General features: G+C 38.6%; 1 protein-coding gene across 1 annotated transcript; it reads right to left on the bottom strand.

Annotated features, from left to right (window-relative positions):
- Positions 1-4,259: 4,259 nt before the first annotated feature.
- On the bottom strand, positions 4,260-12,066 carry LOC131323060 (uncharacterized). The gene is made up of 9 exons (XM_058354680.1): positions 11,365-12,066; positions 9,881-9,928; positions 9,678-9,737; positions 8,220-8,303; positions 7,960-8,064; positions 6,019-6,132; positions 5,800-5,900; positions 4,803-4,914; positions 4,260-4,475 (listed from the first exon to the last, which is right to left on the bottom strand). Exons 1-9 carry the CDS (start codon positions 11,896-11,898, stop codon positions 4,347-4,349), a joined length of 1,287 nt encoding a protein of 428 aa, XP_058210663.1. The 5' UTR covers positions 11,899-12,066; the 3' UTR covers positions 4,260-4,346.
- Between the last annotated feature and the right edge of the window lie 1,428 nt (positions 12,067-13,494).

Genomic DNA, 13,494 nt, shown 5'->3' on the forward strand with positions numbered 1-13,494 from the left:
ATAAATTGCATTTTTTTCTCGTAAATTGCAAGGTTTAAGATACTATCTGTCCGTTCATTTTACGTTCTACATTGCAAAACGCTACATATTCACATGTCTAAAAGATCTTGAATCAAATTTTTCATACATGGTTTCTTTTACGTGTTCAATAGGATGAACAATTTGGATCATGATTGTACGCTCAAAATGAGCCCACAACATAATAATGTACAAGGATATATACAAAGATGGGGTATGGAGAGGAGATCATCCCAATTCCCATGTTACTATCAAATTCTTTTCTTTTCTTTTCCATTTTTTTTTTTCCTTTTTTTTTTTTTTTCCCCCAACGGAAGGCAATTCCGTGTGAATTCGAAGGCGGGGAGGTATATCATCACCTCTTTTCTTGGAAGTTTCTTTGCCAAACTTTCTCCCTCCTCCTCCTCCACCATATATCCTGTATAAGAAAGAAGATTTATTTTTGCCAAATTCATTTTAAAATTATTTTTATACTTTATTTATTTCAGAATGATTATTAATTTTGCATCAAATGTTTGATATCGTAATAAGAACTGTAGAAGACCAAAAAAAAAATCCAAATAGGCAGAATTTCGGATTAATTTTGTGTTTTTTGAAAATCTTAAGTTTGATTTAATATTTTTTTTCCTGATTTATCTCTTCTAAAAAAATGAGTATTATTAATAAATAACCCACAATTAATCAAAGTTCCTAGAAAGTAAGAATAATCCAAAATAAATGCTTTAAGCAAAATTTCTCACACTCTGTAGTGCCCCCACTTAACACAAATTGGGAAAGTGAATGTACAAAAAGAAAAACACAAAAAATAGAAAAGGGTCAGGCCAAAACCAATCTAATCATTGTTTGTCAGGACATTTTAGGAAGAGATTGTAAACATTTCTTTGGGCGGATCTTTTCTATTTAAGGAGAATATGAAGTTAATAATGTACTGTTCAGAATAATCACCAAAAATAGGTCTACGAACACAATGTGCAGCATTAGCATGAATTTTAGGCATTTTAATTCCTAGCCTATTGCAAATAGACACGTGTTGCAAGGCCTAACAAATATGGTACAATAATTAATTGATCAATCAAATAGCGTCAAGCGCCCGTAAGTTAAAAGCCAAAGCCTTATAAAAGTGGCTCAGTTCTAATTTGTCAAGTTCGGACATCAAAATATGGCACTTGGCAATGTATGAAAATTATATGTGTGTTTCACGCATACTCACTCCTTAAATAATAATAAAAAGAATTGAATAAAGTAATAATTAGAGAGATAAATATGAAGAGGTTGGAGATTGTTTTACGACCACTTGGAAGGACAACATTGTAAATTCACATTCAAAGAGGACAAAAAATGAACTGTATTTCCGAAAAGAAATTGATTTTCACACTCCTATTTTGTCCAAGTGCACTCCATTTTTTGTCTTCATTCATTTAGAATTATAAAACTACCCTTCGTACATTTTTTCCTTCACACGAAAAAAGAGTAATCATGTAATTTCACATTACTACAAAAAAAAAAAAGAGTGCATTTAAATAAAGGGGGAGTATGAAAATCAATCCTCCTAAAAAAAGAAGGGAGTGCAAATCAATTACCTATAAATGTGGAACCCTGCTACACACACAGATAATCTGTGCATAGATTGTACACAGATTTCGTTGTGGGGTCTACCACGGATCCCACATAAATAATCCGAGTCATTCATGAGTGCAAATCAATTACCTATAAATGCAGAACCCTGCTACACACAAATAATCTGTGAACAGATTATACACAAATTTCGTTGTGGAGTCTACCACGGATCCCACATAAATAATCTGAGTCATTCATTAAATGTAAAATATTTTTTCAGGGGGTCTCTACAAAAAAATCAGTTCAATTCGATACCTATTGATGCTCGATTCAATTGTCTAACTTTTCATTATGATTTCAAGATAATGAAAAATTAGACGATTGAATCAAGCTTCTATAAGTATCAGATTATGCTGATTTTTTGCGGAGACCTTTGAAAAAATATTTTACATTTAATAAACGGCTCAGATTATGTGTGGAACCCACAATGGGTCCCACATCAAAATCTGTACACAATCTGTTCACTAATAGTCTATGTAAACAAACTTTCTGATAAGTGCGCAGAAAAGATACGTGCACAGCAAGCTGTGCACAGATCCCGTTTTCTTCCACCTCGGGTTGCACAAAGATGATCAGAACCGCTCATTTTGTTCAAAATATGTTGTTTAAGGTCTTTGTAAAAAATGAGTTTCGTTCGATATCGTTAGAGGTGCTAACAAAACACCCAAAATCACTTCAGAATTTAGGCCTAAATTTTGAAGTGATTTTTCTGAAGTGATTTTGGGTGTTTTGTGGCCTAAATTCTGAAGTGATTTTGGGTGTTTTGTTAACGCCTCTAACGATATCGAACGAAGCTCATTTTTTACAAAGACCTTAAACAACATATTTTGAACAAAATGAGCGGCTCCGATCATCTTTGAGCGACCCGAGGCAGAAGAAAACGGGATCTGTGCACAGCTTGCTGTGCACATAGCACAGCTCATAAGTGCGCGTGTATACATACACATATGCAGATACACGTGGAATCAAAGTTCACGAGACTGGTCGGAATATTTCAAGTTGATACTTCTACTTTAACCTTAAACCATGGCTTCAGAATATATTAGGGCCTAGTGAGACTACCTTAAACCTTTCTGTTCATTTACAGAGTTTTCGACAACACGAAAAAACCATTGTTCTTGACAACATGAAAAAACCAAAAGCTCTGGCCTCCCTCCCTCTCTCTCCAAGGTATGGAAGGGCAAAGGCCTTTGTGTCCCCTCCAGTCAAGAATTGGGGCCTCACAATCACTAGCCAATATGTTTTTCTCTCAAGCCTTTCTTCGAGGCCATCTTCAAAACTCGTCCAAGAAAGAAGATAGAATGCAATTTCGATGGATAGATGGAAAACTAAGCATATGAGAGAAAGGCGCTGTTAATTTACCTAGTTAAATGCACATCCTGTCACCGGTGCATGATGAATTATGCAGGACATGCTTAATCGTCCTAAGAATGAAAGTAAGCGACTTATGTACCGTCTCACATTCATTTTCGTATTCCTCAAGTACTATGCTAGTAAAAGTTGCCCCTAGTCTAGTTTGTCGGCGAAAAAGAAAAAAGAAGTGACGGTAAATGTACGCCCCCAAAATTCATATCTGGTGAGGCAAATATAGGATGGCAAACAATTTTGCATATAACAACGCTATAGTATACCATCAAAGGTGTATATTCTTCTCACCACACAGAATAACTACATTCTATTACTTGGTTGAATCACGTCTATTTGTATCCACGTATGTATAGATACGTGGATTTTTGGTGTTCATTAAGATGATAGACGAGCGTGATTTTTTCTTCTCAAGCCAAAACGGGTGGTTACTATCGCCAAACAGCACAAGTAAAAACATGGATTGTGTCACAAACCCCAGACCTTGTTGGACTATCATCTTTGCACAACCACTACAGCCAATACTAGTTGCCTCGACTTATGAAAAGCCACAACGTCAAGAGAATAGAATCCCACATTACTTGTCAGTGGAATGAGTGATCATTTAATAATATTTAGGACATCTCCACTCATTGTCAATTGGCTTTGAGATGGACACAGTTTCTACACACAACAAGGTGAAATCACGTTAAACTCTTAGACAGTGGTCATGCATTTTCCATGAATCAAGCTACTCCAGTAGAGCAAATGGAAAACAACTGGTTTTGGTATATCACTCGCAGCGCAAGGGAAGTGTATATGTGAAGATGGTATGTATCAGCAGCACAAGAAAGCTCTATCCTGTGAAGCCGGTATTGATCAGCAGCACTTAGAGCAGGTTTTGTGAAGGGACACCAGCTTGAGGATGAGGAAACAGTTGGGGTGTGGAGGACAAAAATTGAAAAACATGGAAATATAAATTGAGGGACGAGACTGTTAGGAGAGGGAGAGGGGGTCGGTGGATACATTTCTTCGATGTCGGGTGTTGGGGTTGTTTGTTCTCGGGGTTTCATTTTTGGTTTAAGTAATTTGTTTTAAGTGTTGTCAGGTAAATGTTCCGAAAAAACTTGTGTTCGTCAAATCTATGGGGTTTTTGTTACTTCCAAACTGTGCAGATATCATGAGTACGGAGTACTTAGTTGCGGCTCTGTTTATCAATACGGATGGCAAAGAGAGAGTTGAAATAAAGGGAATGTTAACAGTAAGTAAACTATCTCGAGGAGGCCACTAAGATGTTTTCCATTGTAAAACTTAGATTTATATCAGCACAGTTTTCATTCAGAAACAAAATCGAGTTACCACCTTCCTCATTCCGAGGAGTATTTCTTGGTTGATATATAAATGCCAGCAACTGCAACTCCAACAGTTGCGAGGAGCTTCACAGCTGAAATTACAGGCTTCCGTGAACACATATCTACATGCAGAAGGTGCTTCAACTGCAACATGATCAGTAAGGAATTCAGGAACACAGATATTAAAAGATGTTCATACAGAAAGTCTATTCCATAACTTCCAGACTCGAAAGAACGAGATAGAAAAGAACATGAGACCAGTAAAAACTTGTTTGGTATTGGCCAAAAAAAGAGCAATCAGAAAAGGAAGGCGACCTTTCCTTTGAAGATAATTAAGAGGAACTTGACATTTTAAGAGAAGTAACCATCCAGTGGTCTTGGAATCTAAATAATGGTGTGGATCGGCATAATTCAAATCACTCCAAACATACTTTTACTAATGAAAAAAAAAACATGCAAAAATGGCGTGACCTCGACAGGTTGCTTCCAGTATTTCTTAATCCCCTGCAGGTGCCCCTTTCCGACGACTGCAACAACTGAATTGTACTTACCAGCAACTCTTAATAAAGTGGCTGACATGTACCTGAACATGCAAACAAGGATTCAAGATGAGTATAGTAATCAAAATCTTAAGAAACTTACAGAAAAGTAGTGGAGCATCACATATAAATGAAAAAGTCAGTATACTTGCGTGCAGTAGGGCTGCGATGGATATTGCGATAAGTATCAGAGCAATCATTCTTCAAGAAAGTTCTAAAGCTAGTAGCATCACTTTCAATTACAAGTCTTTCATGTGTCTTCCTTTTTTTAAGAAGAAATATAAGGACCAGAAAAGAATGAAACACGTGGATGATGAGCGGCGAAGAGAGATGAGTTTCTGTTCAGAGCCCATTAGATTTGTGTTTGGTACCCCTTACATAAGGTGCCACATTCGAGAGTACAGATTTTACTATAAAATAGAAGTGCATCCCTTTCTCTCATGCAAATTGGAAGCTTATATCAAAGAAGCTACGCTGTCTTTGGCCTGATATTGCGTATAAAAACTAACTTCTCCTTCACACTGGGAACACTATATAAACAAGCTATACTGTCGAATATTGCTCAGAAAAACTCACCTAAAACTACACAAATCAGGACAAGGATGTGCTCACATGGAACTCTGTTGAATTTCTCCTTCGTACAAGTGTTCGAATAAATGATGCGATAGGAAAATATCTAGGGGAACCACATATAATTGCATTGGTGTTATCCTATTCTTTCTCATACAAATTTGAATGAGAAGTTGACCATGGAAAGTCGTTCGAAATAGACTACAGAGGGACCTTAACAGAATACTTCGTCTTAAAACAAAAGCATAAAAAACTAAATGAGAGAACAGAACTCAAGAAGCATACTAAAATAAAATGTAGCCCAAAAGTATGCGATAGCTAGTTCTACAATACAGTATATGAAAGCAATATGTACTTACTGATCTCGCTCATGTACAAGAGTTTCCATCAGGGTGGGGAATTGCTTGCTCATTTCTTGATTCTCAAGAGTCATCATATCAATATCATCCATTTCCTTCAGCTGAAGCAAAAGCCAAATTAGAACCACTGAAATTCAGTATCATAATCATGGTTCCCTTGTTTAAATTGTTAAAAACTGCCATTTGGAGCCAATAAGTTGTGAAGAAAGGCAAACATACCTTTTTATTGAGAACTTCAGAGCTTGGTAAAAAGAATGTGTGGAAAACCAAAAAATAAAGCAATTTTGCCTTATGCCAAAGTGGCATTTTTTCCCATGTCCTTCGTAGAGTTATCTATTCAGTAAAAACCAAATATCGAGAATAAGTTAGGTTACAAAGAAATTAGTTACAGCAATTCATAGGCAATGGTGAAGAGAGGGATTATCAGATGGCAGAGATGGGGAAGACTAATACTTAGTACACGTAAAGAAAGCTATACTCTGATGAACACTCAAAAGCAGAAAAGGAGTACTTCTGTATGTTTAAGATATAGTCATAAAGGGTCCATATCCCAGAGAAGGCAATGAAAAAGAGAGCGTAATTCTGGAGGAGGACTGAAAGATATGGTTAGCATACATTATTGATGTTCATCCTTCGAATTTTGCAATGCCACACAGGATAACACAAGAACCAAGCAGGGACCAAGTTTCATACCCCAGAAGTCCTAAGAAGCACGGATACAGATATGGATACGATACGGGATACGGATACGTGATTTTTTCAAAAAGTAGGATACGATAAGTTGAATACAAAAATAAATAAAAATAGAATATATACCCAAAAAAAAACCCTAGCAGAATCCATCAGATTTTACTGTTAAAAAAAAAAAAAAAAAACCTAAATTAGACCAGAGAGAGATCAGAGACATAAAAAAAAACCCTAACTCACAGAACTGTATAGGTAAAAAAACAAACCTCAACTCAGAGACGAGAGAGAACAGAGAGACCAGAGAGAGAGGGAAGAGAGAGACTTAGAGCATCTCCAATAGCCTCAAGCACATCCTAGTCAATTTGTCTAGAAAAAGTGCCATTTTCTACTTTAACCAGCCCCTAAATTTTTTCACTCCCCAACAGCCTAGCTTTTAGGCTATTCAATCAATTAAATATACACACATATATACACAATATGATATATACAATATATACACACACAACGCAGGCAACAGAGGTACACGATTCTGACCAAATTTCAGCCTCGCCGGAAAATCCCAACCCCAGCCCACCGGAATCTGAATCTGACCAACCGCAGCTCGCCGAAATCCGACATATCACAGCTCGCCGGAATCCTACCAACCATAGCTCGCCGGATCCGACCCCAAGGATTGCTGAAACAAACCCCACCAGAATCCGACCGCTCGCCGGAGCCAACGACGGCGACAACAACGAAGCCGACACTGTGAGAGAGGGAGAGAGAGAGAGAGAGAGAGGGCGCCTGTGGTGACGAGGTACTCTAGCAAATGGACTTTCGACGAGTTCGGCCGCGAGACTGTTGATGTTGGTTTTGGGCCATCGGCTCGTCGGATCAGGCGAGAAGGAGCTTACAGTTACAGTTGAGAGACGAGTGAGCGGATCGACTCCTGCTTTTCCTTCTTTGTAATCCATTTGTTTGAATACGTACAGTACGGTCAAAAAATATATATACACCTTATTGCAGTTTTCACCCTTTAATTTTAAGTAATAACAATTTAACCCGTGCGTATCCAAAACCTTCAAAACGTATCCGAATGTATCCGAAACGTATCAAGGTACCAAAAATTTATGTTAAAATCTGGATACTCTAAAAAAATATATCGGACACGTATCTGGAGCGTATCCAAGCATATCCGTGTCCGATATGCGTACGGTACGTGATACGTAGGCTAAAATAGAATATCTGTGTTTCATAGCCCAGAACCCTTTCCTCTTAATCTCTTTCAAGCGGAATGCTCTTAAAAAAGAAGGTGCAAGTCATGCTTGGTCAGTAAAACCACAGAACTGTTGTACTTGCAAATGTACCTCAGCAACTCGCTTACTGGTGGACAAGATTGGGAGAAGCAATAGGTCGGTGGGAGTTGAAGGTTCTTGGGGAAGAAGTGCTTCCAGTTACAACAATCAAACAAAATTAATGGTAAAAGTATCTTACTTGTACCGGGCGATCACCAAATTTCACCATGCCACCATAGTTGCATGCTTCTTCATATGCCACCCGAAACTCAGAACCAGGGAAAACCTCAAGCTTGCTGGCAACCTAACAAAAGAACATATAGACTCGTTGAAAAGATTAAGATGCATGAGAAAAGTACAAGGACAAAAAAAATACTCTCTGTAGCAGAATTTGATATGTGAGAACGTAACACTTTTGTATCAATTGACAAAGAATCTGGAAAATAACAATGTTCATGCCTTGGCCAGAAACCAGCTGTACAGGATTTCAAATATATTGTGCTGTGCCTTCCACATATCGACCATATCTCTCCTGGTTGGTACCTGGGAAACTGAAACGATTACTTGGGCAAGTGAAATGTGGGGAATTGCTACTAAAGGGAATCAGTATCATGTCCATAGAAAGAATAAAAAAGAAATGATGCAATACACTCCATGACTTACACATAAACAACCGGATTATGTTTAACTTGAGCATTCTTCTTTGGGGGAAGAACTACTTGGAAAATGCAAGGTATAGTCTGGGCAGTTTTACTAACGTGCCCGAAGGCACCACGCCACCACCACATATCCCTCACTAGTAACAATAAGAGTATCAGATCATGTCTCTCACTCCACTAGGTTGATCCTATAGGTTCAAGACATTCAAAGGAGAGACACAACAACAAAGCTAGAGGAAACAAGTTCCTTAAAGGCTTAAACACATTTAATATACAGGACCATGCTGGCTGCAGAGTTACAGGAGCTTCAAGTAATAAATATATATGAAATCAGCAGCAATACGGACTTCTAAGACAATAATGGGATGTTTCAGAGAAGATCAATAAGCTAGGAAAGCATTTGCCCGCTGACGTAGATGTAATGGAATCTACTGATTGGTATTTGAAAAGACATATAAAACCTACCTTTCATGAATGATGTAACAATACAAACAAATTAACAAGCTGATAAGCCTACAAATTATTAATGGAATAGCTCCCAAAACTTCCTACAATGAGTTGCTCAAGATAACATTTTATTCCAGTACCGTCGAAAAATGACAGAGACAGACTACTAGTAGTTTAGTCTCATGGGCCCACTAGGGGTCCCACTTTGGTAATCCGATCCTTTCCTTTTGTAGGCCCATTCTGTAGATCACATATAAAACATCAGTCCGATCCCTTACTTACCAAAAAGTCCAGTTTGATCTCGTAGCAAGACGATCAGAATCTGATCAAATAGAAAAGGATCCTATGTTTCATGGACTTGGGTACAGATATGTCATACGCGTCTACATGTCATATCCGTCTAATTTTCATGTCAATGACATCATATCAACTATTTTTAATGTCAAAGGACTTGAGACAGTGTCTTCTATTTTTTTCATATCGAAAACTTTTCTCATATCCCTGCTCAAGGTCGAGTATCCGGTACGAATACTTCATACATATCGAAGAGAGGTAACACAGAGTTCATCACGTCTGCCTTCGACTAAATGGATGATCAAATCTCAAAAATGTACTTGTACGTTTTCTTCAAGACAAATGCCATAACATTATCATAATTGTTGGAAAGATCAAATTTTTAAAAGTATATCCTAACACACAAGGCCTACAAAAGTAGACTGCAATACGGTGAAGTCTGCAAAAGTAGACTGCAAACTATCCATTCAATAGCAAGCCAAGAAAAACGAGGAATGAACTACGAAGTAATATTTACCTTTAAATTCTGAGGAAAAAGTAGAGCCTCACGACTGCGGCATAGTTCCAGGAAAACAACCTGTAGTCAAAGCACAAGTAATTAATAAATTCATAAACAGATTGAAGATTGCTGCTATCATGAAACCATATGAAGCAGACAATCAACCTGTTAAATGGTCTGACCATTAATCAAGTGGTACAAAGTTCCTAAAATAGAAGCACCTGTGGTTGTAAAAACCTGATTACAGCTTGAACTTCTCGGCATGATTCCTGCAACCACAGGGGACAAATATCATATGGTCAATTACTTACCTCTGCTATTCCTTTTCTTTCTCATTACTTGGTGACCAAAATAGAACTAAATCAATGTAATGTCAGGATAAATCACCAAGAGGTGACTTTTGTTGGGAGGAGGGGGTGTTTGGGTGTGTGTGGTGGTTAAATATTAAAACAAGAAAGGAGTTAGTAACTCGATAAGGAACACGCCTGCATGAATTGAGATCCTAAGATGCCAGCAGCATCTGGAAACTTTGAAATGGGCGAAAGTGAAATTTCTGGACATCTGACAGCTAAACAAAACAAACTGCAGGGGAACCTCTTGCTTTAATGAGGCACCTACCACTAACAATATGAAACAGAGACTCAACAAAAAAAACAATATGAAACAAAGAAGCCTCAAACAGATTCTCTTCAAGGCACGCCAGTATTGCAGTCCACAACACATGAATATATCAACAATTTCAATTTTTGTTGCCTCCTAGTCCAAGGACATGTTTCTTATAGTGCAAAAAATTAACGCTCATCAAAAAATTAACGCTCATGAAATGCTACTATGCACTCAAACAATTACTCCATTCATTTTGTCTTTTGACAATCATATGCAAACTACTCAACTGTTCAACAAGAAACCCGCGTCAAATGATAAGAAACAGAAAAGTAACCACAAACAATATTAGATTCAAAAAAAGAAACCGCCACTTAAATTTTCCTCAATTTTCTAGGCAGCCAAACAAGGAGACCAAAAATACATACGCAATACAAGTGAATCTACTCACTCTTGAAGCAAACTGTTCTTTTTCTCAGCAAGAAAACTGTGTCAAAAGAATCAAAACCGAAAGGAAAACTAAACAGTAAGAGAGAAGAATGAAATTGAAACCATAGCTTGCACTTTCCTTAACTTTCTTGGCAGCCAAACAACAAGACCAGGGTCAGCTCATGCCCAAAACAGGTGAAACTCTTGCTTTAATTAGGCCCCTACCACTCCTCAAGCTAATGGAAGGTGCCTTAATTTATCTTAACAAAGTCTTGTAGATTTACTGTTTTGACTTTCCCAAGCCTTTTTTTTTTTTTTTACCAAAATAAGAAAAGGCTTGAAAAAGTCAACACATTAAATTTACAAGAGTCTATATGGATGCCTTCGTGAAAATTAAAGCAAATAGACTCTATAAAATTTTCAGACACCCCCCTCTTACTTAGAATTGCTTAGTTCTGAGTTGGAAAATAACCAAACCAAACCGAGGCTTGTGTCAAAATCAATTGGGATCGGCTATATGAATCCTATTTTTCCATCGAGCTCAATCCAGGCTACTTGTTCACCTAGATTTAGTAAACCCAAATCCTTCCATATCACGGCATTCAGAGTCGGTTTAACTCCGTCCGTCTTGTGCTTAGAGTCTTAGCTGACAGTCAGCACGTAAAAGTCTTACCTCAGAAACATGAGCCGTTCCAATCAAATAAACCTCGCAAATCCCCCCTTCCGCAGTCGACGCGCACGAAAGCTTCACCACGTTTGGAAAAAGCCCCTCCGGCGGCACCTTCCTCCGATCTCCGGCATCCGCCACCATGTCGCCGCCTCTGTCTTCATTCGCAGCAGAAGAAATGCTCTGAATTTTGGTGCTAGTGTTTTCGGGTAGCAGAGGAGAGGCAGGGCCGTCGATGCTGATAAAGTGCTCTGCCATGGCGGGAGAGGCGGATACCTCGCAAATTCCACCATCCGCGATCGACTCGAACGGAAGCTTCACCACGTTTCGACAAAGCTCCTCCAGCAGCACCTTCCTCCGATCTCCGGCAACCGCCGCGTCTCCGCCTTTGCCTTCATCGGCAGCAGAGGAAATGCTCTGAGTTTCGGTGCCAGTGTTTTCGGGCACCGGAGGAGAGGAAGGGCAGTCGTCGATGACGATAAGGTGCTCTGCCGTGGCGGGAGAGGCGGATTCCGGCAGAGTTACGCAGAGGGCTTCCATGGCCGTCCGGTACGCGGCGGGCAGAGACGGTGGTGAATGAGAGGCGGCGGCGGAATTGGGGTTTTGTTTGGATCGAGGGGAATGAGACGGCGGCGGCGAGAGATGTGGACTGGTGGTGGTGAGTGGGGCGAAGGCGTGTGTTTTTTCTTCAAAAGTGTTTGGTGGGTTGCGAGCAGAGCGGTTGCATGCAAGTAAGAGCGAACCTACTCTGGGCTTCGGTTTGGGACACGTGGCGAAACAACGACTATTATTATCAACTTGACAACGTTTGTCGGCCTAGATTCTCTCTTTCTTTCTTTCTTTATTGCTTCGAACTTTTTTGGTAATTTCCCCAAAAAAATCAATCAATAAAGCGGATCCAGCATTCTTTTTTCGGCATCCAAATTCCGTGGAATTTTTGGATGCAAATAGTGTTGTACACGTGATACCAGCAACACATTCAAGCCATTCAGAAGAGAAAGAGTAGTTGGTTGAGTAGAAGAGAAGGTGTTTGAAACTCGACCGTCCAAAACACGTTTAGACCGCTCGGATAGACACTGGGTACCCCACGTGATATCCAATTTACACCCAAAAATTTCAATCCAAATCCCCTCTCCAAACCCAGATTACTTATTCCCCAAACTCATGTTACCCACCAAATTGAGGATTGTCTCCACTGGCAAGGGGTTTGCTCCCATCTTAGAAGTTGTGAGTTCAATTCTCGCGGATAGGCCAATCAGGAGGTGAAAGTCTATGTAGAACGCATCTATTGGTCCTCCCTCCTAAGTATTTCTAACTATTTTATTTGGGTTTTGATTCTTAGTATTCGACCCTAGATAGAATAATCTCATTCTGTTTGGATGTGAGTATATATTGTTTAAAAAAATAAACATGTTACCCATCCCTTGAAACTCTCAAAACACAACCCTCGATTGTCAATCAGAATGAACAGTATGACTTGCTTCTTCGGATCAAGCCCAAAAATAGAAATCTCTTACGAGTTTCTGAATTCTGACATCGATAGCTTGCTTTTAACCGCAAACGGAGAAGAGAATGATTGAGGTACTCGTAATTTCGGTCGGTCAGCGTTTGAAAAAAGAAACTCTCAAAAGTCACAACACTGCCGTGACTGCGTGTTTTGTCATGACTACTTTGTCTTGCCTAGATTCTTTATCGCACATTTTTGTCAAAAAAATTCAATCAATAAAACAGGTCCTACTTTCTGGGACCACCTCCTCTCCTTGTCTGTCCAAAGTCCAGACCGATCCTCCACTTTCTTGGAAATTCCTTTAAGCTCCGTTCCCAAACAAAAAATAAGTCATTATTTTTTCAAAAGGTAATTTTAAGTACAAAAATTATGAATTTATTAAAATCTAAAAATATGCAATATGGATCTTGTTTGAAAGATCTTGATGAGATCTTTTATACGATGCAAAAAAAAATTGAAAAATTATTTTTCATTTACTTTATTTTTGAGTTTGAAAATGTAAAATAAGCTGCTTATTTTTTAAGAAGGTTTCTGGAACGGGGCCTTAAAACAATAATAAATACTCACTCTGTCTTAATTTATTTATTCAGTTTCGATATTTGTGTTATTTTTCAATTGCTTAATATTTT

The sequence above is a fragment of the Rhododendron vialii genome, chromosome 4a (assembly GCF_030253575.1).
Source record: "Rhododendron vialii isolate Sample 1 chromosome 4a, ASM3025357v1".
NCBI classification, from domain to species: Eukaryota; Viridiplantae; Streptophyta; class Magnoliopsida; order Ericales; family Ericaceae; genus Rhododendron; species Rhododendron vialii.

Excerpts from the sequence above, each read along its gene's own strand:
- LOC131323060 (XM_058354680.1), bottom strand. The coding sequence starts at position 11,898 with ATGGAAGCCCTCTGCGTAACTCTGCCGGAATCCGCCTCTCCCGCCACG. Across the intron at positions 9,738-9,880 it reads TCAGGTTTTTACAACCACAG|GTTGTTTTCCTGGAACTATG; the intron begins GTGCTTCTATTT and ends CTTTGACTACAG. Across the intron at positions 8,304-9,677 it reads TTTTTCCTCAGAATTTAAAG|GTACCAACCAGGAGAGATAT; the intron begins GTAAATATTACT and ends TCAGTTTCCCAG.